Below are 23,807 nucleotides of genomic sequence, written 5' to 3'. Positions count from 1 at the left end.
CAGTGGTTTGAAACGTCAGTCGATTCATCGAGCTGCATGCTCATTTTTGCAGGACTGTTTTTCATCTCGCTGACAATTTGTGTTGCTATGCCCTGACTCGTGTCTCCAATTCTCTGGCGTACAGTGTCGTTGGACAAGGACACCTGACTCAATCGCTTCACAGCATCCTCCCCCAGCACGATTTAAACCATCTCCAACGCACAGGGCTTCACTAGGCTTTCTCCGATTGTGTGGGGCTTCTTTTCCTTGGCAAACATGTACGAAACTTTGTAGGAGGCTTCCAGAAGAGGCTTCCCAGTGGGAACAAACCCATGCGATGAAAGAGTTCCTTTCTGATCATAACGAAGTCTTTTCACGTTGAAAGCATCAATGAAGGTGTCAACATGATCCCTGTGTTTGCTTTGGAGGTGCTCTCTCAGTCCTGATGGCTTCAAATTTCCATTGCTCATTACCAAATTGCAAAGCATGCATTTGTCATGCACACGGATATCCGGCCGCCATATTTATATTATTGCATTATAATGAATGTGAACGCCCTATTTTTTAAAATATACTTTGAAAACGTTGAATATCTTCAGATAAGTAGGCTTACTACTCACTTGTTTCGCAAATGTTTTCACCGGAATCAAATTGAGAATGAGGTCGTAATTGCCGTAATTGCCGATATTCGGTTCTTCACCGAATGTCCTAATGGCCGACAATCTCAGGTAATGTAGGGCCTACATTACGTGACAGCACATTGGCTCAGTGTGAACTTTGACCCGCCCTAATCACTATGTAAATGTTCTCATTGTCATGTCAATCATGTATTGTAGTCGCATGCATACGCCCGGGGCGTATAGTTCATTTATTCGAATTTTATTAGAAAACTGAATTTATATTTGTTTGAAATATAATTATACAAATATAATTTGTTTTGAAATATATATATATATATTTAAATATATATTTATTATATATTTAAAGTTGATATTTCATTGAATTTATTACAATTTATTTTTATAATTTATTACGAGTCCCATACCCCCAGATTTTGTTTCCCATACCCCAGGTTAAGAACCCCAGCTCATACTCACCTCTAAGCTGTGTATCCTGGGTTTGAATCCTGTCCCAGGTCTAAACTGTCATCCTGGTGTTTCATAGGCAGGTGATTCATCGGTGTGTGCTGTCCCTCGGATGGACAATAAATGGGGGTCCCGTATGTCGTCATTTGTTGGTGGGCGTTAAAGACCCCAAGGTATCCTTGGTGAAGATTAGGTGAGCTATCGCCATCATAGTGGCAAAATGACAAAATCCTGTTCTAACTGCTGTTGGACAGGCAATGGCAAACCACCTAGCATAACCCTGGCTCAGGAAGCTGCGCCGGTGGCACCGACGCTCTGGAAAGAGTATGGTGCATGAGAAAGAGTATGGTGCATGAGAAAGAGTATGGTGCATGAGAAAGAGATTGGTGCATGAGAAAGAGTATGGTGCATGAGAAAGAGTATGGTGCATGAGAAAGAGAAAGAGTATGGTGCATGAGAAAGAGAAAGAGTATGGTGCATGAGAAAGAGAAAGAGTATGGTGCAAGAGAAAGAGCAAGAGTATGGTGCAAGAGCAAGAGAAAGAGTATGGTGCAAGAGAAAGAGAAAGAGTATGGTGCAAGAGAAAGAGAAAGAGTATGGTGCAGGAGAAAGAGAAAGAGTATGGTGCAAGAGAAAGAGAGAAAGAGAGAAAGAGTATGGTGCAAGAGAAAAAGAGAGAAAGAGAGAAAGAGAATGGTGCAAGAGAAAGAAAGAGAGAAAGAGTATGGTGCAAGAGAAAGAGCAAGAGTATGGTGCAAGAGCAAGAGAAAGAGTATGGTGCAAGAGAAAGAGAAAGAGTATGGTGCAAGAGAAAGAGAAAGATTATGGTGCAAGAGAAAGACAAAGATTATGGTGCAAGAGAAAGAGAAAGAGTATGGTGCAAGAGAAAGAGAAAGAGTATGGTGCAAGAGAAAGAGAGAAAGAGAGAAAGAGAATGGTGCAAGAGAAAGAGAAAGAGTATGGTGCAAGAGAAAGAGAAAGAGTATGGTGCAAGAGAAAGAGAAAGAGTATGGTGCAAGAGAAAGAGAGAAAGAGAGAAAGAGTATGGTGCAAGAGAAAAAGAGAGAAAGAGAGCAAGAGAATGGTGCAAGAGAAAAATAGAGAAAGAGAATGGTGCAAGAGAAAAAGAGAAAAAGAGAGAAACAGAGAAGAGAGAAAGAGAATGCTGCAAGTGCAAAAGAGAAAAAGAGAGCAAGAGTATAGTGCAAGAGAAAGAGAAAGAGTGTGGTGCAAGAGAAAGAGAAAGAGTACAGTGCAAGAGAAAGAGAAAGAGTACGGTGCAGGAGAAAGAGAAAGAGTATAGTGCAAGAGAAAGAGTATGGTGCAAGAGAAAGAGAAAGAGTATGGTGCAAGAGAAAGAGAAAGAGTATAGTGCAAGAGAAAGAGAAAGAGTATGGTGCAAGAGAAAGAGAAAGAGTATGGTGCAAGAGCAAGAGAAAGATTATGGTGCAAGAGAAAGAGAAAGAGTATGGTGCAAGATAAAGAGAAAGAGTATGGTGCAAGAGAAAGAGAAAGAGTATGGTGCAAGAGAAAGAGAAAGAGTATGGTGCAAGAGAAAGAGAAAGAGTATGGTGCAAGAGAAAGAGAGAAAGAGAGAAAGAGTATGGTGCAAGAGAAAAAGAGAGAAAGAGAATGGTGCAAGAGAAAGAGAAAGAGTATGGTGCAAGAGAAAGAGAAAGAGTATGGTGCAAGAGCAAGAGAAAGACTATGGTGCATGAGAAAGAGAAAGAGTATGGTGCAAGAGAAAGAGCAAGAGTATGGTGCAAGAGCAAGAGAAAGAGTATGGTGCAAGAGAAAGAGTATGGTGCATGAGAAAGAGTATGGTACATGAGAAAGAGTATGGTGCATGAGAAAGAGTATGGTGCATGAGAAAGAGTATGGTGCATGAGAAAGAGTATGGTGCATGAGAAAGAGTATGGTGCATGAGAAAGAGTATGGTGCATGAGAAAGAGTATGGTGCATGAGAAAGAGTATAGTGCATGAGAAAGAGTATGGTGCATGAGAAAGAGTATGGTGCATGAGAAAGAGTATGGTGCATGAGAAAGAGTATGGTGCATGAGAAAGAGTATGGTGCATGAGAAAGAGTATGGTGCATGATAAAGAGTATGGTGCATGAGAAAGAGTATGGTGCATGAGATAGAGAAAGAGTATGGTGCATGAGAAAGAGTATGGTGCATGAGAAAGAGTATGGTGCATGAGAAAGAGAAAGAGTCTGGTGCAAGAGAAAGAGCAAGAGTATGGTGCAAGAGCAAGAGAAAGCGTATGGTGCAAGAGAAAGAGAAAGAGTATGGTGCAAGAGAAAGAGAAAGATTATGGTGCAAGAGAAAGAGAAAGATTATGGTGCAAGAGAAAGAGAAAGAGTATGGTGCAAGAGAAAGAGAAAGAGTATGGTGCAAGAGAAAGAGAGAAAGAGTATGGTGCAAGAGGAAAAGAGAGAAAGAGAGAAAGAGAATGGTGCAAGAAAGAGAGAAAGAGAGAAAGAGTATGGTGCATGAGAAAGAGAAAGAGTATGGTGCAAGAGAAAGAGCAAGAGTATGGTGCAAGAGCAAGAGAAAGAGTATGGTGCAAGAGAAAGAGAAAGATTATGGTGCAAGAGCAAGAGAAAGTTTATGGTGCAAGAGCAAGAGAAAGATTATGGTGCAAGAGAAAGAGAAAGAGTATGGTGCAAGAGAAAGAGAAAGAGTATGGTGCAAGAGAAAGAGAAAGAGTATGGTGCAAGAGAAAGAGAAAGAGTATGGTGCAAGAGAAAGAGAGAAAGAGAGAAAGAGTATGGTGCATGAGAAAGAGAAAGAGTATGGTGCAATGGAAAGAGCAAGAGTATGGTGCAAGAGCAAGAGAAAGAGTATGGTGCAAGAGAAAGAGAAAGAGTATGGTGCAAGAGAAAGAGAAAGATTATGGTGCAAGAGAAAGATTATGGTGCAAGAGAAAGAGTAAGAGTATGGTGCAAGAGAATGAGAAAGAGTATGGTGCAAGAGAAAGAGAGAAAGAGAGAAAGAGTATGGTGCAAGAGAAAAAGAGAGAAAGAGAGAAAGAGAATGGTGCAAGAGAAAGAGAAAGAGTATGGTGCAAGAGAAAGAGAAAGAGTATGGTGCAAGAGAAAGAGAAAGAGTATGGTGCAAGAGAAAGAGAGAAAGAGAGAAAGAGTATGGTGCAAGAGAAAAAGAGAGAAAGAGAGCAAGAGAATGGTGCAAGAGAAAAAGAGAGAAAGAAAATGGTGCAAGAGAAAAAGAGAAAAAGAGAGAAAGAGAGAAGAGAGAAAGAGAATGGTGCAAGAGAAAAAGAGAGCAAGAGTATGGTGCAAGAGAAAGAGAAAGAGTATGGTGTAAGAGAAAGAGAAAGAGTATGGTGCAAGAGAAAGAGAAAGAGTATAGTGCAAGAGAAAGAGAAAGAGTATGGTGCAAGAGAAAGAGAAAGAGTATGGTGCAAGAGAAAGAGAGAAAGAGAGAAAGAGTATGGTGCAAGAGAAAAAGAGAGAAAGAGAGAAAGAGAATGGTGCGAAAGAAAGAGAGCAAGAGAGAAAGAGAGAAAGCGTATGGTGCGAGAGCAAGAGAGCAAGAGAGAAACAGTATGGTGCGAGAGAAAGAGAGAAAGAGTATGGTGCTAGAGAAAGAGAAAGAGCGAAGACAGAAAGACTATGGTGTGAGAGAAAGAGAGAAAGAGAGAAAGAGAGAAAGAGTATGGTGCGAGGGCAAGAGAGAAAGAGTATGGTGCAAGAGAAAAAGAGAGAAAGAGAGAAAGAGAATGGTGCGAAAGAAAGAGAGCAAGAGAGAAAGAGAGAAAGCGTATGGTGCGAGAGCAAGAGAGCAAGAGAGAAAGAGTATGGTGCAAGAGAAAGAGAAAGAGAATGGTGCAAGAGAAAGAGAAAGAGAGAAAGAGAGAAAGAGTATGGTGCATGAGAAAGAGAAAGAGAGAAGATAGAAAGACTATGGTGTGAGAGAAAGAGAGAAAGAGAGAAAGAGTATGGTGCAAGAGAAAGAGAAAGAGAATGGTGCAAGAGAAAGAGAAAGAGAGAAAGAGAGAAAGAGTATGGTGCATGAGAAAGAGAAAGAGTATGGTGCAAGAGAAAGAGCAAGAGTATGGTGCAAGAGCAAGAGAAAGAGTATGGTGCAAGAGAAAGAGAAAGAGTATGGTGCAAGAGAAAGAGAAAGAGTATGGTGCAAGAGCAAGAGAAAGAGTATGGTGCAAGAGAAATAGAAAGAGTATGGTGCAAGAGAAAGAGAATGGTGCAAGAGAAAGAGAAAGATTATGGTGCAAGAGAAAGAGAAAGATTATGGTGCAAGAGAAAGAGAAAGAGTATGGTGCAAGAGAAAGAGAAAGAGTATGGTGCAAGAGAAAGAGAAAGAGTATGGTGCAAGAGAAAGAGAAAGATTATGGTGCAAGAGAAAGAGAAAGAGTATGGTGCAAGAGAAAGAGAAAGATTATGGTGCAAGAGAAAGAGAAAGAGTATGGTGCAAGAGAAAGAGAGAAAGAGAGAAAGAGAATGGTGCAAGAGAAAGAGAAAGAGTATGGTGCAAGAGAAAGAGAACGAGTATGGTGCAAGAGAAAGAGAGAAAGAGAGAAAGAGTATGGTGCAAGAGAAAAAGAGAGAAAGAGAGCAAGAGAATGGTGCAAGAGAAAAAGAGAGAAAGAGAATGGTGCAAGAGAAAAAGAGAAAAAGAGAGAAAGAGAGAAGAGAGAAAGAGAATGTTGCAAGAGCAAAAGAGAAAAGAGAGCAAGAGTATAGTGCAAGAGAAAGAGTGTGGTGCAAGAGAAAGAGAAAGAGTATAGTGCAAGAGAAAGAGAAAGAGTATGGTGCAAGAGAAAGAGAAAGAGTATCGTGCAAGAGAAAGAGTATGGTGCAAGAGAAAGAGAAAGAGTATAGTGCAAGAGAAAGAGAAAGAGTATGGTGCAACAGAAAGAGAAAGAGTATGGTGCAAGAGCAAGAGAAAGATTATGGTGCAAGAGAAAGAGAAAGAGTATGGTGCAAGATAAAGAGAAAGAGTATGGTGCAAGAGAAAGAGAAATAGTATGGTGCAAGGGAAAGAGAAAGAGTATGGTGCAAGAGAACGAGAAAGAGTATGGTGCAAGAGAAAGAGAGAAAGAGAGAAAGAGTATGGTGCAAGAGAAAGAGAAAGAGTATGGTGCAAGAGAAAGAGAGAAAGAGAGAAAGAGTATGGTGCAAGAGAAAAAGAGAGAAAGAGAGAAAGAGAATGGTGCAAGAGAAAGAGAAAGAGAGAAAGAGTACGGTGCATGAGAAAGAGAAAGAGTATGGTGCAAGAGAAAGAGAAAGAGTATGGTGCAAGAGAAAGAGAAAGATTATGGTGCAAGAGAAAGAGAAAGATTATGGTGCAAGAGAAAGAGAAAGAGTATGGTGCAAGAGAAAGAGAAAGAGTATGGTGCAAGAGAAAGAGAAAGAGTATGGTGCAAGAGAAAGAGAGAAAGAGTATGGTGCAAGAGAAAAAGAGAGAAAGAGAGAAAGAGAATGGTGCAAGAGAAAGAGAAAATGAGAAAGAGAGAAAGAGTATGGTGCATGAGAAAGAGAAAGAGTATGGTGCAAGAGAAAGAGCAAGAGTATGGTGCAAGAGCAAGAGAAAGAGTATGGTGCAAGAGAAAGAGAAAGATTATGGTGCAAGAGCAAGAGAAAGATTATGGTGCAAGAGCAAGAGAAAGATTATGGTGCAAGAGAAAGAGAAAGAGTATGGTGCAAGAGAAAGAGAAAGAGTATGGTGCAAGAGAAAGAGAAAGAGTATGGTGCAAGAGAAAGAGAAAGAGTATGGTGCAAGAGAAAGAGAGAAAGAGAGAAAGAGTATGATGCATGAGAAAGAGAAAGAGTATGGTGCAAGAGAAAGAGCAAGAGTATGGTGCAAGAGCAAGAGAAAGAGTATGGTGCAAGAGAAAGAGAAAGAGTATGGTGCAAGAGAAAGAGAAAGATTATGGTGCAAGAGAAAGATAATGGTGCAAGAGAAAGAGAATGGTGCAAGAGAAAGAGAAAGAGTATGGTGCAAGAGAAAGAGAGAAAGAGTATGGTGCAAGAGAAAAAGAGAGAAAGAGAGAAAGAGAATGGTGCAAGAGAAAGAGAAAGAGAGAAAGAGAGAAAGAGTATGGTGCATGAGAAAGAGAAAGAGTATGGTGCAAGAGAAAGAGCAAGAGTATGGTGCAAGAGCAAGAGAAAGAGTATGGTGCAAGAGAAAGAGAAAGATTATGGTGCAAGAGCAAGAGAAAGATTATGGTGCAAGAGAAAGAGAAAGAGTATGGTGCAAGAGAAAGAGAAAGAGCATGGTGCAAGAGAAAGAGAAAGAGTATGGTGCAAGAGAAAGAGAAAGAGTATGGTGCAAGAGAAAGAGAGAAAGAGAGAAAGAGTATGGTGCATGAGAAAGAGAAAGAGTATGGTGCAAGAGCAAGAGAAAGAGTATGGTGCAAGAGAAAGAGAAAGAGTATGGTGCAAGAGAAAGAGAAAGATTATGGTGCAAGAGAAAGATTATGGTGCAAGAGAAAGAGAAAGAGTATGGTGCAAGAGAAAGAGAAAGAGTATGGTGCAAGAGAAAGAGAGAAAGAGAGAAAGAGAGAAAGAGAATGGTGCGAAAGAAAGAGAGCAAGAGAGAAAGAGAGAAAGCGTATGGTGCGAGAGCAAGAGAGCAAGAGAGAAAGAGTATGGTGCGAGAGAAAGAGAGAAAGAGAGAAAGAGTATGGTGCTAGAGAAAGAGAAAGAGAGAAGAGAGAAAGACTATGGTGTGAGAGAAAGAGAGAAAGAGAGAAAGAGAGAAAGAGTATGGTGCGAGGGCAAGAGAGAAAGAGAGAAAGAGTATGGTACGAGAGAAAGAGAAAGAGAGAAAGAGAGGAAGAGTATGGTGCGAGAGAAAGAGAAAGAGAGAAAGAGAGAAAGAGTATGGTGCGAGAGAAAGAGAGAAAGAGTATGGTGCGAGCGAAAGAGAGAAGAGTATGGTGCGAGCGAAAGAGAGAAGAGTATGGTGCGAGAGAAAGAGAGGAAGAGTATGGTGCGAGAGAAAGAGAGGAAGAGAGAAAGAGTATGGTGCGAGAGAAAGAGAGGAAGAGAGAAAGAGTATGGTGCGAGAGAAAGAGAGGAAGAGAGAAAGAGTATGGTGCGAGAGAAAGAGCGGAAGAGAGAAAGAGTATGGTGCGAGAGAAAGAGCGGAAGAGAGAAAGAGTATGGTGCGAGAGAAAGAGTATGGTGCGAGAGAAAGAGAGGAAGAGAGAAAGAGTATGGTGCGAGAGAAAGAGAGGAAGAGAGAAAGAGTATGGTGCGAGAGAAAGAGAAAGAGAGAAAGAGATAAAGAGTATGTTGTGAGAGAAAGAGAGAAAGACAGAGACAGAGACAGAGACAGAGACAGAGAGAGAGAGAGAGAGAGAGAGAGAGAGAGAGAGAGAGAGAGAGAGAGAGAGAGAGAGAAAATAGTACAACTTACTCTAATATGACAAACAGTGCCATTGTGAGCAACAGAGCACAAAGTGAGGTTCCACAGCCCACTAATGTCAGAACGTTCAGGATTTCTTCTTCTGCTTTACCTCTCTGTAGGAAATAAACACAGATTGAGAAGTGGTTAGTCGTGACGGTGAACAGATGAAGTAATAGTGTGTGACTGTTTCTGGAAGGAAGATCAATTGTCCGGTGATTCCGTTCAATATTTTGACAAATTAGATTACAGCGCAATAGTGAAATTATTAATTGAAATATCGCGAATTGTGTTGAAATCAGTATTTGTTACCTTAACATCTACCAGCTGAAGCAAAACCGCAAAGTTGGTGGTATGATTGCAATAACACGAGGTAAAGTTAATGTCGGTGTGGACCGGCTTACAGCCATCATCAGACCAATCTCCTCCGGCATCCTCACTGGAAAGGCAGAACGAGATGACAAGGGTTCAAGAACTGCAATGAGCAACATTGTTAATCTCACTTTAACTCCAATAATAATTTACAACTGACAGTTTTAAGGTCCATTATGCATGCAGTTAAAAAGCAATTGGATTTCTAATCCTACAGCCGCAGATTTCCACTGGCATGGCTATCTGAGGTATTGGCGGCACACACAGACGAAGGCCTGCATCGCCATGTTGCAGTGGCACACTAACACGCACACACGCACACACACACACACACACACACACACACACACACACACGAGGAGACATATTGGAGCCTTCCTGCTAGTGACCCGGGCATTCTCATCTACTGCAGCTAGAGCTAATCATACAGTTAATCCCCAAGTCGGGAATTTCTTCAGGATAGCATCATGCAATGTCATACACTTTGCGGAAGTTATCATGGGTTATTTGACATCCACAACTTGATTGTAGATGGGACAGCCAGCTTCACATTCCCATATGGAATGTAGAACACCCTGAGCCCCTCAAACACCAGTCGCCGCACCAGAAGAGGAGTTTATTTTAACATCAGGTCAGTCTTTTGGGACCACCACATGTAACCCAGTGATACCTGCCTCATGGTCGGGTTGTCAGCGACTAAACCGACGCAACTCATTGGCTTTTCTAGTGGCGAGGGTGACCGTGCCAACTTTCCAAGACTTAAAACAACACCTGGCAAAGGGCGGATGAACTCCCGCAGGGAGCCAACGGCCATCCAGTAAGGAGATGGTGTCTCCTAAATCTAAAAAAACACCTGTCTGGTTTGGACCAGTCCAAGTTACCCAAAAGACTTTAAAATGGTACGTGCTGCTTCCCTGCTTGAAAAGGATATAGCACGGGCAATCCCCATTGGTTGGCATCCATGGGGAAGAGGAAATGCCCCACTGAGTACGGTGAGAAAAGCTGCACCATTGTTATGACGTCGCTGGTACCTAGAGTATCCCAGGAAGTGATGCCACTTCCCCCAAGCTCAGTGGCTGTGTTTGTTTGTCTTGTCAGTATGTCCTTGTGTGTGTATGTGTGTGAGCTCTACTATGAGCCTTAGCCCATGGATGAAAATAAATAAATAAATAAAATTGTTCAGTCAGTCCAGTCCAACTTCATCAGGAATTAAACACAGGCTACACAGCTCAATGATGAGACCACGGTCTATTCTCGGCACTATTCGCATCATCCTATTATATGATTACATCACTCAAACCCAGCTTTTCGGGACAATACAAGGTTGTGGATTGTTCAACGCATCTGATTTTAATAGATAATGCTTGTCTTTGTAAAGCAAAGTGGCCTTGAATGTAGTCTCACAAAGCATGTTGTCCTGCTGTTAGCAGGTTATAAAGGTGCACACCTGGTGGATTCATACGATGCATGTTAAATGGGGTTGCCTTTGAAAACTAATACTGCATCTGGTTATAAAAGCCAGCAGGATAACTTGGAAAATTGTGCTTTGCAGTTTCTTCAACTATCACCACCCAGGCTGAGAACTCACTTGAGGCTGAAATTCCAAAAAACACAAACAGACTTTCTTGGACTGAGGATTTCTTCCTGCAAGAGAAGCAAATATCACTGTTAGCCCACTTATTCGGTATTATATTTGATCAACACTTCCAAAGAAACCACTGTAAAGTAATAACATAATTTTTATGCAACTTAAAGGTATATCCAAGTACGCGGTCAAACCAAAAACATCATATGAAGGTATCTTTAAAGTGAAATATACAAATTGTTATTGAAATACAGAAGGGACAGAAGGAACTTAGTCTAAGTAAGTGCCCCTTCACATTCCCATATATCCTCGTTTTTCCTGGTTATATCTTCAGTATCCTGAATCTTGGTAGCTGATCGAGTGCTCTCTGGATGACGGTATAGCAGACGATTCAAATAACAAAGTTCAGTATTATAATGTTTGTGGGGAAAGAGGCAATAGTTTTATTAAGGCTGTATAGACACTTGATATGTTCGTATAGCTTTAGGACTTCTTACCAGTATTAAGTGTTTGTGTGTTTAGGGAAAGGAATGTTTAAGATTTGTCTGCAAGGGGACGGTTATTTTCTGCTTAAAACATAGCTGGCTGATTAAGAGGTCTCATGTCTCTTCTCTTTGTGCAGCTTTGGGGCTGTGTGACTGTACTTGCCATCCGCATGGGATTCTGGTCTCGATTGGACATCGTTCTGGCGATTGCTGGAGCGAATCGACTCCAGCCTGAAACCGGCAGAGCCTGGAACAGTGTGGGGTGGATGGGGGTGATGTCACATCTCCTCTGTCCTGCTGTCGGTGGCCAATGTGTGAGAGACAGGGATTGGTGAACGTCTTTGAAGCTGATCCTTGTGGAGGTGGGCATAGGAGGCCTGAGTCATGAGGGTCTCGGGGATGAGATGGTAAAACGCTGGATGCGGGGCAGTGGAGACCTTGTTGCCAGTGATTTGTGGAATTCCTCGGGGTGCGGTTGGCTAATAGAACACAGCTCTGTGAGGATGTTAGGCGCTTTTGCTCTGGTTGTTTGCTGGGGGAATGAGAGAGAGAGAGAGAAGGAGATAGCACCATGTGTGTACACCTTCTCCATGTTCTGCTCCAGCTTCATGCCCCAGCCGCCTGTCCAGTTGCGTGCTACAATGCTACATGCTCCGGTTGTGTGCTCACCCAGCTACCATGATTTCCTGCTGCACATCCCAGGTCATGTTTTAATGGTTACGTGTGTGTTTGGCACTTATGGGGGAGATAGGTTGTTGTCTTGTGATTTTGTTTCTTGTGAATTGTGACTTATTGTGTGACAAATTATAAATATATTTCTTAAAGAAGGGCTTGCCCTGTGCTTCCGCCATTTTGTCCTGCAAACAATTGGGTTCATTTGCAATTCCTGGATGGATTGTAATGTTGTTTTATAAGCAGCATGGGATTACCTCAAATTGGATCACAAGTTGGGAACATTTGCTCGATGTCAGCGCAGGAGAAATATTTTTAATCGAGCCATTGTTGAAGCCTTAGCTTCAGTATGTGACGGTTACCACTCAGGTGTGGTAGCTCCCTGTCTAAGAGGTTGCCGTCCACACAACACTATACTGAATGGAATTACTGTGGAGGATATTGAAAAGGAGGGGAAGTGGTAACTCACCCCATCTTTCCTGATAGGGGAATCTTGCCTCATATAACTCTGAAATAATGTAACACAAAATATCCTTAATTGACGACCCATTCCTCAGTACTAGTCATTTGGGTCAAGCTCTAAAGTACCACCTACTTAGATAGGGATAGTTCATAAAGACTAATGATGAAGGTATTGCATTGGATCTCTGAGTCTAATGATCTCTGAGATAAGTGAAACTCTAAAAAATTATTGGAATCTCTCGCGATGAGGCCGAACCACAAGGTTTGTTCCTCTCACATCGCAGGCAGGTTTCTCTGTTTTCTACTGTTTATCTTACGATATTGCTCCATTTGTTCTCTGTCCGTCGACTCTCGCTATCTACTCCAGGATGCATACATTCTTCCAATAGCCCCTCCCTGGTTAAACATGCAAAATCCAGGCTAACTGCACACCTCAACTCTTTATTCCTCACTTCTCCCATTTGTGGAACCACCTTTCGGAGACTGTTCTGTCTCACTCTTCTTTCCAGGGCTTCAAGCAAGCAGTGCACCATCAACTATGGTTATCCACAATTCTGACACATTATCTGATCTTTATTACCCCCATTAGCCTTTCCTAACCTAACTATATATATATATTAGGGTGCATCAAACGCCCCATGATTTTCAAAAAGTTGTTGTATTTTAATGTCTATTCCCTCAAATGTTACACTTGTTGGTAGAAGTATGTATGCAAAAAATAGATGAAATCAGAGGTGGTCCTGGGTGGCCACCGGCCACTTTTATATATTTAGGGCCATTTAGGGCCACAGCTAAACTACTTTACAAGATAATGTAAAATTAACTACAAGATAATGTAAAATTAACCATTATACCTATATACAAAAGTAAAGTCCTACTTTTACTAAATGCCTAATATCAAACAGTTAAAACAACCTTACATGTCAATGTAAAATTAACCAAAATCGTTCTTCATATTACAAAGTTGTAGTACAGTGTTGTAGTATTGTACTTTCATTGATTAAAAGTTTGAAAATGTATTAAGCACAACGCCAATGTCACTACTCCAACTTTGCTCGTTTCCGCAAATTTGGCCTCGCTTTGCGGTCACATTCAACCACTTGAAGAAGATTTTGGAAGTGGTCTTCTCTTCTTGCAGTTGAGACAAAATCAGTTGCGAGCTTTACTGCTCTCTCCGCAGGGTCATTCACAACATTAAGCCCATCCACAATGGACTTGGCTGCCTTGAAGTGCTCATTGTTCTGCCAAGTGTCAACATCCTCTGTTAGGAAGGTCATATCTAGGTGAAGAAGGTTTACTGTAAACCACGAGTCCTCGTTCACAAGATCAGCCAGGGTTGTCGCTTCTGTAATTTTTGGAAATGACGGTTTGCCATATCCAGAACCGTAGCGGTGTTTTGGAGTGCTTGGCATTTCATCTGGTTGTATGGCCAGTAACACATCTGCAAGGGCACGACGATCCTTTTGAGGAATTGCATTGCTGAACAGTGCCAAAACAACCAGTTCTGGGGTTAAATACCACAAATGTCTATCAAAGGCTTTCACAGCGCTGACTGAAATGGTTGAGTTGACAGCTTTATAGTTGAGCAGAGTCTTGTAAAAGCACAAATCAAACCATGGGGCATTTGAAGCAGACTGACATATGAGCCACCAATCACAATAAATATAAACAACAAAAACAACAAACTCCTTCAGTTTTTTCTGTTGATGTTGTGTTGTTACAGTTCCTCGAGGTAGTAGAGAAATTTGCTCTTCAAGTAGGCATATTTTGATGGAATAAAGAATCTTTGACATCCACCTTGCTTTATGCATGGCCCCTGGTCTGTGGAGTGTTCCTTGTTTTGTGACATCATCATCGAGGACTACCTGGCAGAGTTGTGCCATTTCCTTGTAGTCTTCCCTACAGTATGAAGCGCTTGTGCGGATTGTGCTTAAAACCTTGTTTTTGCAGGATAAAAGCAGCTGTTGTGCATAGTCATTGTACATGGAAATGTCAATTTTGGTTAAACTTTCATTCTTTGCATGCGATATGCGTTCCCAATTCTTCTGGAATTTTTGGAACAAAGATACTTCTGGAGACTTTGATGCCTCAATTTTGAGAACGTCAAACACATGATCCAGGATTACCTCTCCAACATGATGGCGACATGCACACCACAGAAGAGCACGGTCCAGTTTTGATTGAATGGTAACACAGGCAGCTGTAACGTGTCCAGTGTTTGATGCTGTTGTGTCAAAACATAAGTTGACAACTGATTGTTTGCACTTCCATGAATGTAGATACGTGTAAGTGTGCTCGGCAATGATGTCACCTGATGACCTATCACTTCCAGGAGGATATCTAGCCACCCCCAGTAGCTTTACATCAGTGGCATTCCCAACCAACACTGGCAATCTTTCTTCCTTGACATTCTTGTTTGTGAGCGTTGGTATCTGCTTGCCATCCCAGTGAAGTGTTGCAGCTGTTGGGGCGATCCAATTTTCTTGAATATCTTTGGCGATAGCACTTGTTATTGATCGTCGAGCCTTATCAGCAGTTGAGTACGACTTGGCCACACGACGTGGATCACCTCCTGCCTCTTGAATTACAGCTTTGGTGAGCGCAACCTGTTGAACAGGAGTTATGTTTAGTCGAGTAGCAACAGACACAACTGAATGTCTTTTCAGAATATCATGAGGAATAAAGGCAGATGTACCTGCATATGTTGATCTGTGGTGACTACGCTTCCTTTGAAACTCTGGAATCGCCTCTTCTTCAGTTTCTTCCAAGCTATCTGCAGAGTCACTATCATCAGAGCATACAGAACTAATTGTCATCTCTTGTACACTGGATGATTCATGACGTTCTCGTCTTGAAGCTTCCGCTAAGAGGCGTTTTTCTTTTCTATGATCTTTATCAACTTTCTTCTTGTCAACACCACCAAATGAGGCTACTCTGTCAGATTTCATTGACTCTAAAAATACTCTATCTTCCTCATTCTTAATGTTTGTCATTGCATCTTTTGTCCATACACCAAAGGTCTTATCAAGACGTTCATTCATGGTTTGCAACTTAGCCAAAGTGCTTGGAGATTCTCGGCGAGAAACAGGTATTTGACGCAATTTGTTATTGTCATTAAGAAGGTCAAGTATTAGTTTGCAGCATTGATGGTCTGAAAGCATAGGAATATTTGCTTTAGTGTAGAATTTTTTCAGCTGGATAAGGACGATGCTGGCAGATTTCCATTTCAGTGGCTGAGTTTGTTTGCCTTCACATATTTCTTTCTGGATGTACCACATCACGCATCGAAGAACCTGCCGGCAAGTTGGGAGGCGGACTCCTGTCAATGTACCATCTGCTTCTGTAAAAGCATTGCCAAGACCAAAAATGGCACTTGCTAATCTGGTCTTCTTATCTGCCATCTGAAAGAAAATAAAGGATATTATTAGACTACTAGTATGGGACCCACGATTAGACCTCCGATTTCATTCATGTAAAAATACAAACTAATTATCAAACCATCGTTTTTTGCATAAAATTGTTATATTTGTATTCCTCTCATCAAGACCTTCAATTTGATACCAAACATGACTAGGTTTGGGTGTAAAATAACAAAATCAAACATTTTTACATAGTGCGGCCCCGAAAATGGCCCTAAATATATAAAAGTGGCCGGTGGCCACCCAGGACCACCTCTGATTTCATTTATTTTTTGCATACATACTTCTACCAACAAGTGTAACATTTGAGAGAATAGACATTAAAATCCAAGAACCTAAGGGCGTTTGATGCACCCTAATATATATATATATATATATATATATATATATATATATATATATATATATATATATATATATATATATACAGTATATATATATATATATATATATATATATATATATATATATATATATATATATATATATATATATGTGTGTGTGTGTGTGTATACTGTATATATATACTGTATACACACACACGTGTGCGTGTGTGTGTGTGCGTGTGTACATGCTCTTTTATCCTTTTAAATGTGGAGCATCAAGCAAGGAAGCACCACGCTTTTTTTTTTTAAAGTCATTGATATGACAAATGACTTGACCGGGGATTGGAATGCCAAACTCCTCGACTCAGAGTGGATGCTCTAACTCTAACGAATTACGCCTCATTAAATCAGAATTTAATTTAAGTTTATTTTGGACATCTGAAGTTTATTATTAAACATTACTTTCAGGTCACAATGATAAATGGAGGTTTTTCTTTAAATGAATGATCGCATTGTGATCAACGTTTCTTCAAAGAATTTCACTCTGGGCTGCCGTTCTTAACAATGCTGACATGGTTTGTTCAATTTTGTGGTAATCCTAACGTCTTATACGGCACACACTGTTAAACAAACCAATTACAGTTGTATTTATGCGTTTAAAATTTATCTCCTTTGGTACCATGCTATTCTTCTGGTTGGATGTTGAGCTTTGCCTGCATGCGCAGCTTTTCAAATGCAGCATGGAAAGTGGCCGCCAGAAACAGGAGACAGACGAACACACGGATGCATGGACAGACACAATGGTTCACATTATATTATAGTTCACCAGCTGCCATAGACTAGGTGCTTTACTATCTGTGCTTGAGGTGATCTATGGAGATAGAGCCTTGCATTTGGTGGGGTGGACCTACTTATTGAAGTCTGGATGTGATGAGTCCAGCTATTACAGCTTCACAATACCACTCGACCTGTTGTTGCCTATTTTACAACTCGCTAAGCGGATGCATTAGCTAAGTCATTCATTAAATTATTTTTCTTATTTTCATGTGTTAGGTTTCTACTCATGCTCTTTGCCGTTTCCATACTTTACATTCTCGCCATTTTCATTTTGCATGGTTATGATTTTACATAATGTACACTTGACTCATTTACATAATGTACACTTACAGAAAGAATTCACACCCCTTGACTTTTTCACATTTTGTTGTGTTATAGCCTGAATATAAAATGGAATTAATTGAGATTTTTTGGTCACTGATCTAAACATAATACCCCATAACGTCAAAGTGGAATTTGTTTTTGAGAATTTTTTACAAATTAACTAAAAATGAAAAGCTGAAATGTCTTGGGTTAATAAGTATTCAACCCCTTTGCTATCACATTCCAAATTGAGCTCAGGTGCATCAAAAAAATTTTTTTAATGTTGGAGGTTCCAGGCATGGACTATATAACCCCAGAGGCCAGGCCTTAAATAAAAGAGGAGAAAAGTGTATGATGAAAAGTATATGTTTTTTTTTTTTTGCGAGAAAGAGGGATTGAAGCTAGCTAGCCTCGTAGCTGTAGTTTGAGTGAGACAGTAAATAAGACCAGAAATCCGGACACAGAGAGTGTAAGATGGTTCTGGGCAACACTTCAATGCTCCAAAGTCAGGACAGTAGTACTACCCTGTGCGGTTGCTGTCTACAACCTACTACTTACAATTCAAGTCGTACAGGACAAATACCTTTGAACATCCTTGAGATGTCTCTACAACTTGATTGGAGTCCACCTGTGGCCACAATTCAATTGATTGGACATCATTTAGAAAGAAACACACCTTGCTTTATAAGGTCCCACAGTTGACAGTGCATGTCAGAGCAGAACCTCTACCATGAAGTCCAATAAACTGTCCGCAGAACTCCCAGATAGAATTATGAGGAGTCATACATCTGGGGAAGCGTATAAAACAATGTTTAGCGTGTTGAAAGTTCCCAAGAGCACAGTGAGCTCCATCATTAGGAAATGGAAAGAATATGGAACTACCCAGAATCTTTCAAGAGCTGGCTGTCCTACCAAACAGAGCAACTGGGCAAGAAGGACCTTTGTCCAGGAGGTGAAGGACCTTTGTCAGGAAGATCCCACTGACCACTCTGACAGAACTACGGAGTTCCTTGGCTGATATCGGAGAACCTACTGGAAGGATAACAGTCTCTGCAGCACATCACAAATCTCGGCCTTATGGAAGAGTGGCCAGATGGAAGCCACTCCTGAGAAAAAGGCACATCACAGCATGCCTGGAGTTTGCAAAAGGCACATTAAATACTCTGAGAGCATGACACAAAATATTGTGTGGTCTGTTGAAAATTGAACTCTTGGGCCTGATTGCAAAATTACAACTGGTGGAAACTGAGCACAGCTCATCACCCATCCAACACAATCCCTACTGTGAAGCATGGTGGTGGAAGCATGATACTATGGGGATGCTTTTCAGTGGCAGGGAATGGGAGACTTGTAAGGATAGAGGGAACAATGTGACAAGGACGAAATGATTCGATTTTGGTGAAGATCTGGATTGGGATCCGGCTACTAGAATGTTTTAAGTGATTCTTCACCATTGGGAGATAGCCAAAATCAAAAACGATACAAAGCAGGATATCACAAAAAGTTATGGACGAATCTGGACAAACCTGTGTGGACAGGTTGTGTGTGTGACAAGGAAGAATCGATTCGATTTTGCTGAAAATCTGAATATGGATTCGGATATGAGAATTATTTAATTTTAAAGTCATTCTTCACCATTGAGTAATAGGGCTAAAACCAACATATAGCAAGATATCTCAAAAAGTTATGGACTGATTTGGACGAAACTTGGTGGTGTTACGGATTCATCACTTCCGTTGTTGTGGTTTTCATCCACTGTAAATATTTTTGATTCCATGTACTATTATTGTTTTCAAAAGGTTTATTGTTTATGAACTGTTTTCAAAAGGTGAAAAAGTTGGAGTTAAAAGAAACCGAAAACCGGATCGGGAACCGAACGACGACGAAGAGGAAGAGGAGAAAAAGAAGGCGGGGCGAGTGAGTCGGAGAAGAAGCATAGTTGCTTTGCGGTCTGGAGCGAACGTTGGCGAGCAAGAGTCACGAGTGAACTTTGGGTTTCCCAGGAAAGGGATTCCTGCGACAGAGTTGTTATCGCTGTGACAGATCAACCTGCGTGTCAGGTTTTGCGGTCGATTCCGAAGAGAATCGTTGGACTGCCGTTACATCTCGAGTACGGGCGTCGGCCATTTTGACTCGCGCGCTTTGCGCGTCGCGCAAGGTTTCTTTGCTTCGCTTCAGCCGTTTTCACCGCATTCAGACGTTTATCTGGTGTGGGTGTGTGTAACGCGGATTTTGAAGGTTAATTTGCAGTTTGCCGACTGTGAGCCGTGAAACGTCCATACCCGAGGGTGTGATTTCCCAGTAGCCTGGAGGGCGCCTTTGGATTTCCCAGTCGCCTTGAGGGCGCCTTTGCGCAGCTTTGGCAGCAGGACTGTAACTGCCAACCCAACAGGATTCTGGTCTCGATTGGACATTGTTCTGACGATCGCTGGAGCGGATCGACTTTGGCTTGAAGCCGGAATCAACTTTGGGTTTGAAGCCAGGAAAGAGACATTGGGAATGTTCTTGTTTCACTCACTTGGAGCACAGTGAGTTATATATTACGAAACTGATGGTACCATCATAGGATATACGTATATTGATTGTACTTTTGATTACTATTGTTGTTGTACTGTTATTCTTGTGTGATCTTAACACAATATTTGTTTGTTGGTAACAATTGGTGTGGCTTCACCGTTGATCTTTGACAAACAGAATAACACATTTTTCTGCCATGACTCCTCTCGGGGCTCGGAGGTACACCGTGACCAGGGGGTTTGGGGAGGAGCACGTAACAGAAATTGGGGGCTCGTCCGGGATAACGGAAATTGGGGGCTCGTCCAAAATTGATCTCCGGGAAATCTCGGAATCTCGAAAAATCCTAAAATCTCGTCCGGGATTAAATTCCCTAACACTCGTCCGGGATATAATTCCCTAACATTCCCAAAATTCCCAAATTTGGAATTTTTCTAACATTCCCAATTTATTTATTTTTTAATTGAAAATTTTTGTGTGAAGGTTAAGAGGTGCTAACTAATAGTCACCATGGTGTTTGACGCAGAACAGTTTGCGGCGTCCCCTAACGAGGCAGAGTTCCAAGCGTTAAAAAGATCAGAACTCTTGATATTGGCCAGACATTTTAACTTGGAGGTCCGAGCTCATATGAAGAAAGCAGAGATGCAGACATTGGTGGTAGAATCTCTGGTGGAACAAGGAACATGGAAAGAGGTAGCCTTGGATTCGTCCAAACCCGAGGAAAAAGAAAATGTGGCGCTCCGGAAAATGAAGATGCAACTGCAGAGCCAGCAAAGGTTAAAAGCAGAGGAAAGGAAAGCAGAGGAGAGAAGAGCAGAGGAAAGGAGAGTTGAAGAAGAAAGAAGAGCAGGAGAAGAGCAGAGGAAAGGAGAGCCGAAAGGGAGTTAAAGGAACGTGACATGGAGTATCAGAAGGAGCTTAAACTCAAGGAGCTGGAATTAATGGGAGAACCGAGAGAAGTAGTATCCATGCCGGCTAGTTCAACAACTAGTCAGAACACTTGGGATGTTGGTAGGCATGTGAGGCTGGTTCCACCCTTCAATCAAAAGGAGGTAGCCAAGTTTTTTTTACACTTTGAGAAAGTGGCTCAAATGCTAAAATGGCCTGTGGGGTCCTGGACTATGTTAGTGCAAAGTGTTCTGGTGGGTAAAGCTCAAGATATCTATTCGGCTTTACCGATTGACCAATGTGCAGATTATGAGATAGTGAAGAAAACCATTCTCAAAGCCTATGAATTGGTCCCTGAAGCTTACCGGCAAAAATTCAGGAATGCCAGGAAGAGGGATAGTGAGACCCAAGTGGGGTTTGCCAGAATGAAGGAAACCATGTTTGATCGGTGGTGTGATTCGAAGGGGATTGCAAAAGACTTCAAACTGTTGCAACAATTGATCTTGGTGGAGGAATTCAAACAGTGTGTCCACGCGGACATTAAAGTACATCTGGATGAAAAGAAAGTACCAGAGTTGTATGAGGCAGCAACCATGGCAGATGACTATGCCTTTACACACAGGATGGGGTTCCACAAACCTAACTTTCCGCCGAGAGTTAGCCAGGGGAGTTATGGTAAATCCGGTGCGGAGAACAAATATTCATGGAGGCGGCCTAGAGATGACTATGAGGACAAATCTGATACCGTGACTTTTAGGGATCAGAAGACAACAGTTCCAAGACAGACCTATCTTCCGGGGGGCCCGAGGCAGACCACGAGTTTTTCCTCTGGGCCTACTTGCACTTTTTGCAAGAAACCTGGGCATTTGATGTCCCAATGTTACGCCCTGAAAAGAAAAATCAGGAGCGGAGTCAGACTAGTACAACTCCGAATGCATTGGCAAATGCAAGAAATCGTCCTTGGAGGACAGTGCTTTGTGAAGGTTCCCATGCCAAAGTTACGGCATCACAGAACGACCTTGTTCAAGAGGGTTACAAACCTTTTATTTCAGAGGGGTTTGTGTCACTGGATGGAGACTTAACGAACCAGAGACCTGTTAGGGTATTGAGGGACACCGGAGCACTTCAATCTTTGATGCTTGTAGGCATTTTGCCATTGTCAGAGAAGACGGCAACTGGTATTAGTGTTCTTTTACAGGGGGTTGGTGGCTATGTGAAAGCTCCACTTCATGTCATCCATTTGAAGTCTGATTTGGTGTCAGGACCGGTCACTGTAGGTTTACAAGCCACTCTTCCTGGAGAGGGAATCTCTTTGGTTATCGGGAATGATTTGGCCGGTGGTTGAGTTTCTGGTAATCCGATGTTTGTTGAAAAGCCTAGTATGGAAAATAACACCGCACGGTTGGAGCGGAAGATTCCGGGTATCCTTCCATCCTGTGCCGCGACTCGTGCTATGGGTAGTGTGGAAGTGTAACTCAGTGTAACTTATTAATTGGCACTGGTAACTTATTAATTAACCTGGTAACAAAGCAGATACATTTTACCTGCAAACTATGTGAAAGACGAGTTCGTAAATGAGTGTTAGGAATGTGCCCGAACATGATAATCTCTTGTCCACCTGGTCACAGCCCCTGGCTGAAGCACCCCCCTATCGTTTGGTAAACGGAACTCACAGCAGGAGGGGAGCGAGCTGATGCCAGGACTCGGTGCACGCATGACCTCGGGGCATTAGCGGAGAAAGGATTAACGGTCAGCGGACAGGGGATTAAGTCCAGTTTGTCCATATAAACAAGAGCAAACGTGGAGTCGAGAGGACTTGCTACCAGGAGCTCTGACCAACGGGAGTGGCGGAGGAACATCAGCAGAACGAGAAGGAAAAGCAAAAAGAGTTAACCTGGTCCATTGAATTATGCGGTATTATTTGGTAAATGGAATGAAGTGAATAACCAGTTAATAAACCAGACCTTTTGTAAACCTGTGTCCGGTCATTGGAGTCTTGAGTCTCTCAGATACAAATTCTTCTACAATTTGGAGGCACCGCTGACATCAACTGAACACAAACAAGTCTTTAAAAGGTGAGTGTGTCTTGTTTTGTCCAGTATGATTTACGAACTTGGGAATAGTTATGTTGTATATACATGGAGGATTTGTGTGGGACTTGTGATTGTCCATAGGTAATCCAAGGATGAAACGTTTTAAACGATTGTAGCTATAATTCGTGTTTTCCTAAATGATTTCTGTAAATACGTATTTTTGCGCTGTCTAAATAAAATGCACAAGGTCGGCGCTGGTCATTAAAGGCCTTACTGTGACCTGGAAGCAAACGGAGCATGCGTGCACCTTGCGACCATTTGCTTCCAAGACGTGTAAGGCCGGTAAAGTAGTTTTTTTTTTTTTTTTTTTTTTTTTGCACTTGTTCAAAGCACTCGACTTGCTCGGCGAGCGACAGGGAACCGGGAAAGGGAATTATATTTATATATATATATTTTTACCTCATTCCAATTTATGGTATTGCGACAAAACGGCTTATATCTTTGGAACGACTGGTCGGATTTAGACAAATTAAAACTCGTTCGATCAACAAATAAATTCATGACAGACAATCCCACCTCATGCCGGTCCAGAATTACTGTGAAAGATGGCGATTGGATAAAAATTGCATACCAACACTCCCTCACTGTCCCTCATTGTCCCTCATGTCCATTCCGGCACCCTGTCTCTTGCTCCCGCTCCTTTTTCCTCCCTTTACTTCCCATTGGCGGACGTTTTGCGAGAAGCAAAGCGTTTTGCAGGACGCTTCCAGGAAATAAAACCAGTGCTGTTGTTTTTTTTGACGAAATTTGCCAGATAAATAGCATGGGTGACACGGACAAAATGATTGGATTTTGGTGAAGACCCAGGTGCGAATCCGGCTACGAGAATTGTTTAAAGTGATTCTTCACCATAAAGAGATCGGGTGAAAAGCGATATACATGATATTTAACATAATATACTTATTAATGTTATTATTTTAATATTATTCATATATATAAAAAATAAAATAAAAAAGTGACAAAAACACGCCGATTCCATTTTTGGTTCAGGTCCGAATCCAGATCCGGCCTATCAGTGGGATACAAAACATAAACTGTTCACCAAGGCGGAGATATGCTCTCTACTGAGCGTCGTTCTAGTTGTGTGTTTGTTCGTCTGGGCGATATCTTAGCCATCCTTTGAGATAGGAAGCTGAAATTTGGGGAAATTGGTGAACAAGTGCTTTTGAAAAATAATAATAATAATAATAATAATAATTCTGTATTATTTGGTTAACCAGTTTGTGTGAAACCTCAACCTAAATATAAAAATTGATCTGCTTGGTGTTAGTTTAAGGGCTGTTCCAAATTTATCCTGATTATGAGAAATAATTACAGGAAATGTGTACTGTTCTTGTTTGGTGATTATGAGACAAAAACAGCAGAGTGGGAATCGGCAGACAATGGAACAGCTAGC

The 23,807-nt window shown here is 41.6% G+C and overlaps 2 protein-coding genes across 2 annotated transcripts in view; both read right to left on the bottom strand.

The window, feature by feature from the left end:
- Positions 1–23,807, bottom strand: part of ADGRD2 (adhesion G protein-coupled receptor D2) — a 288,081-nt gene that overhangs the window by 134,520 nt on the left and 129,754 nt on the right. The window contains exons 14-16 of the mRNA XM_078784001.1: positions 10,416–10,471; positions 8,768–8,894; positions 8,468–8,571 (exon numbers count right to left, since the gene is read on the bottom strand). Coding sequence (XP_078640127.1) covers positions 8,468–8,571; positions 8,768–8,894; positions 10,416–10,471 — 287 coding nt within the window. The remainder of the gene's footprint in view (positions 1–8,467; positions 8,572–8,767; positions 8,895–10,415; positions 10,472–23,807) is intronic.
- Positions 12,765–15,434, bottom strand: LOC144893334 (uncharacterized). The gene is made up of 2 exons (XM_078783744.1): positions 14,727–15,434; positions 12,765–14,637 (listed from the first exon to the last, which is right to left on the bottom strand). The coding sequence occupies exons 1-2, from the start codon at positions 14,820–14,822 to the stop codon at positions 13,072–13,074; spliced, it is 1,662 nt and encodes a 553-aa protein (XP_078639870.1). The 5' UTR covers positions 14,823–15,434; the 3' UTR covers positions 12,765–13,071.

Source organism: Myxine glutinosa, chromosome 8, assembly GCF_964187855.1.
Source record: "Myxine glutinosa chromosome 8, kmMyxGlut1.1, whole genome shotgun sequence".
In the NCBI taxonomy this organism is placed as follows: Eukaryota; Metazoa; Chordata; class Myxini; order Myxiniformes; family Myxinidae; genus Myxine; species Myxine glutinosa.
Note: the sequence above shows the minus strand (reverse complement) of the source record. Positions and strands in the feature narration are given on the sequence as shown.

What these genes read in the sequence shown, in the direction of transcription:
- LOC144893334 (XM_078783744.1), bottom strand. Translation starts at nt 14,822, where the DNA reads ATGATAGTGACTCTGCAGATAGCTTGGAAGAAACTGAAGAAGAGGCGA. An exon ending in CCACAGATCAACATATGCAG is followed by an intron (nt 14,638 to 14,726) that starts GTACATCTGCCT and finishes CCTGTTCAACAG; the next exon opens with GTTGCGCTCACCAAAGCTGT.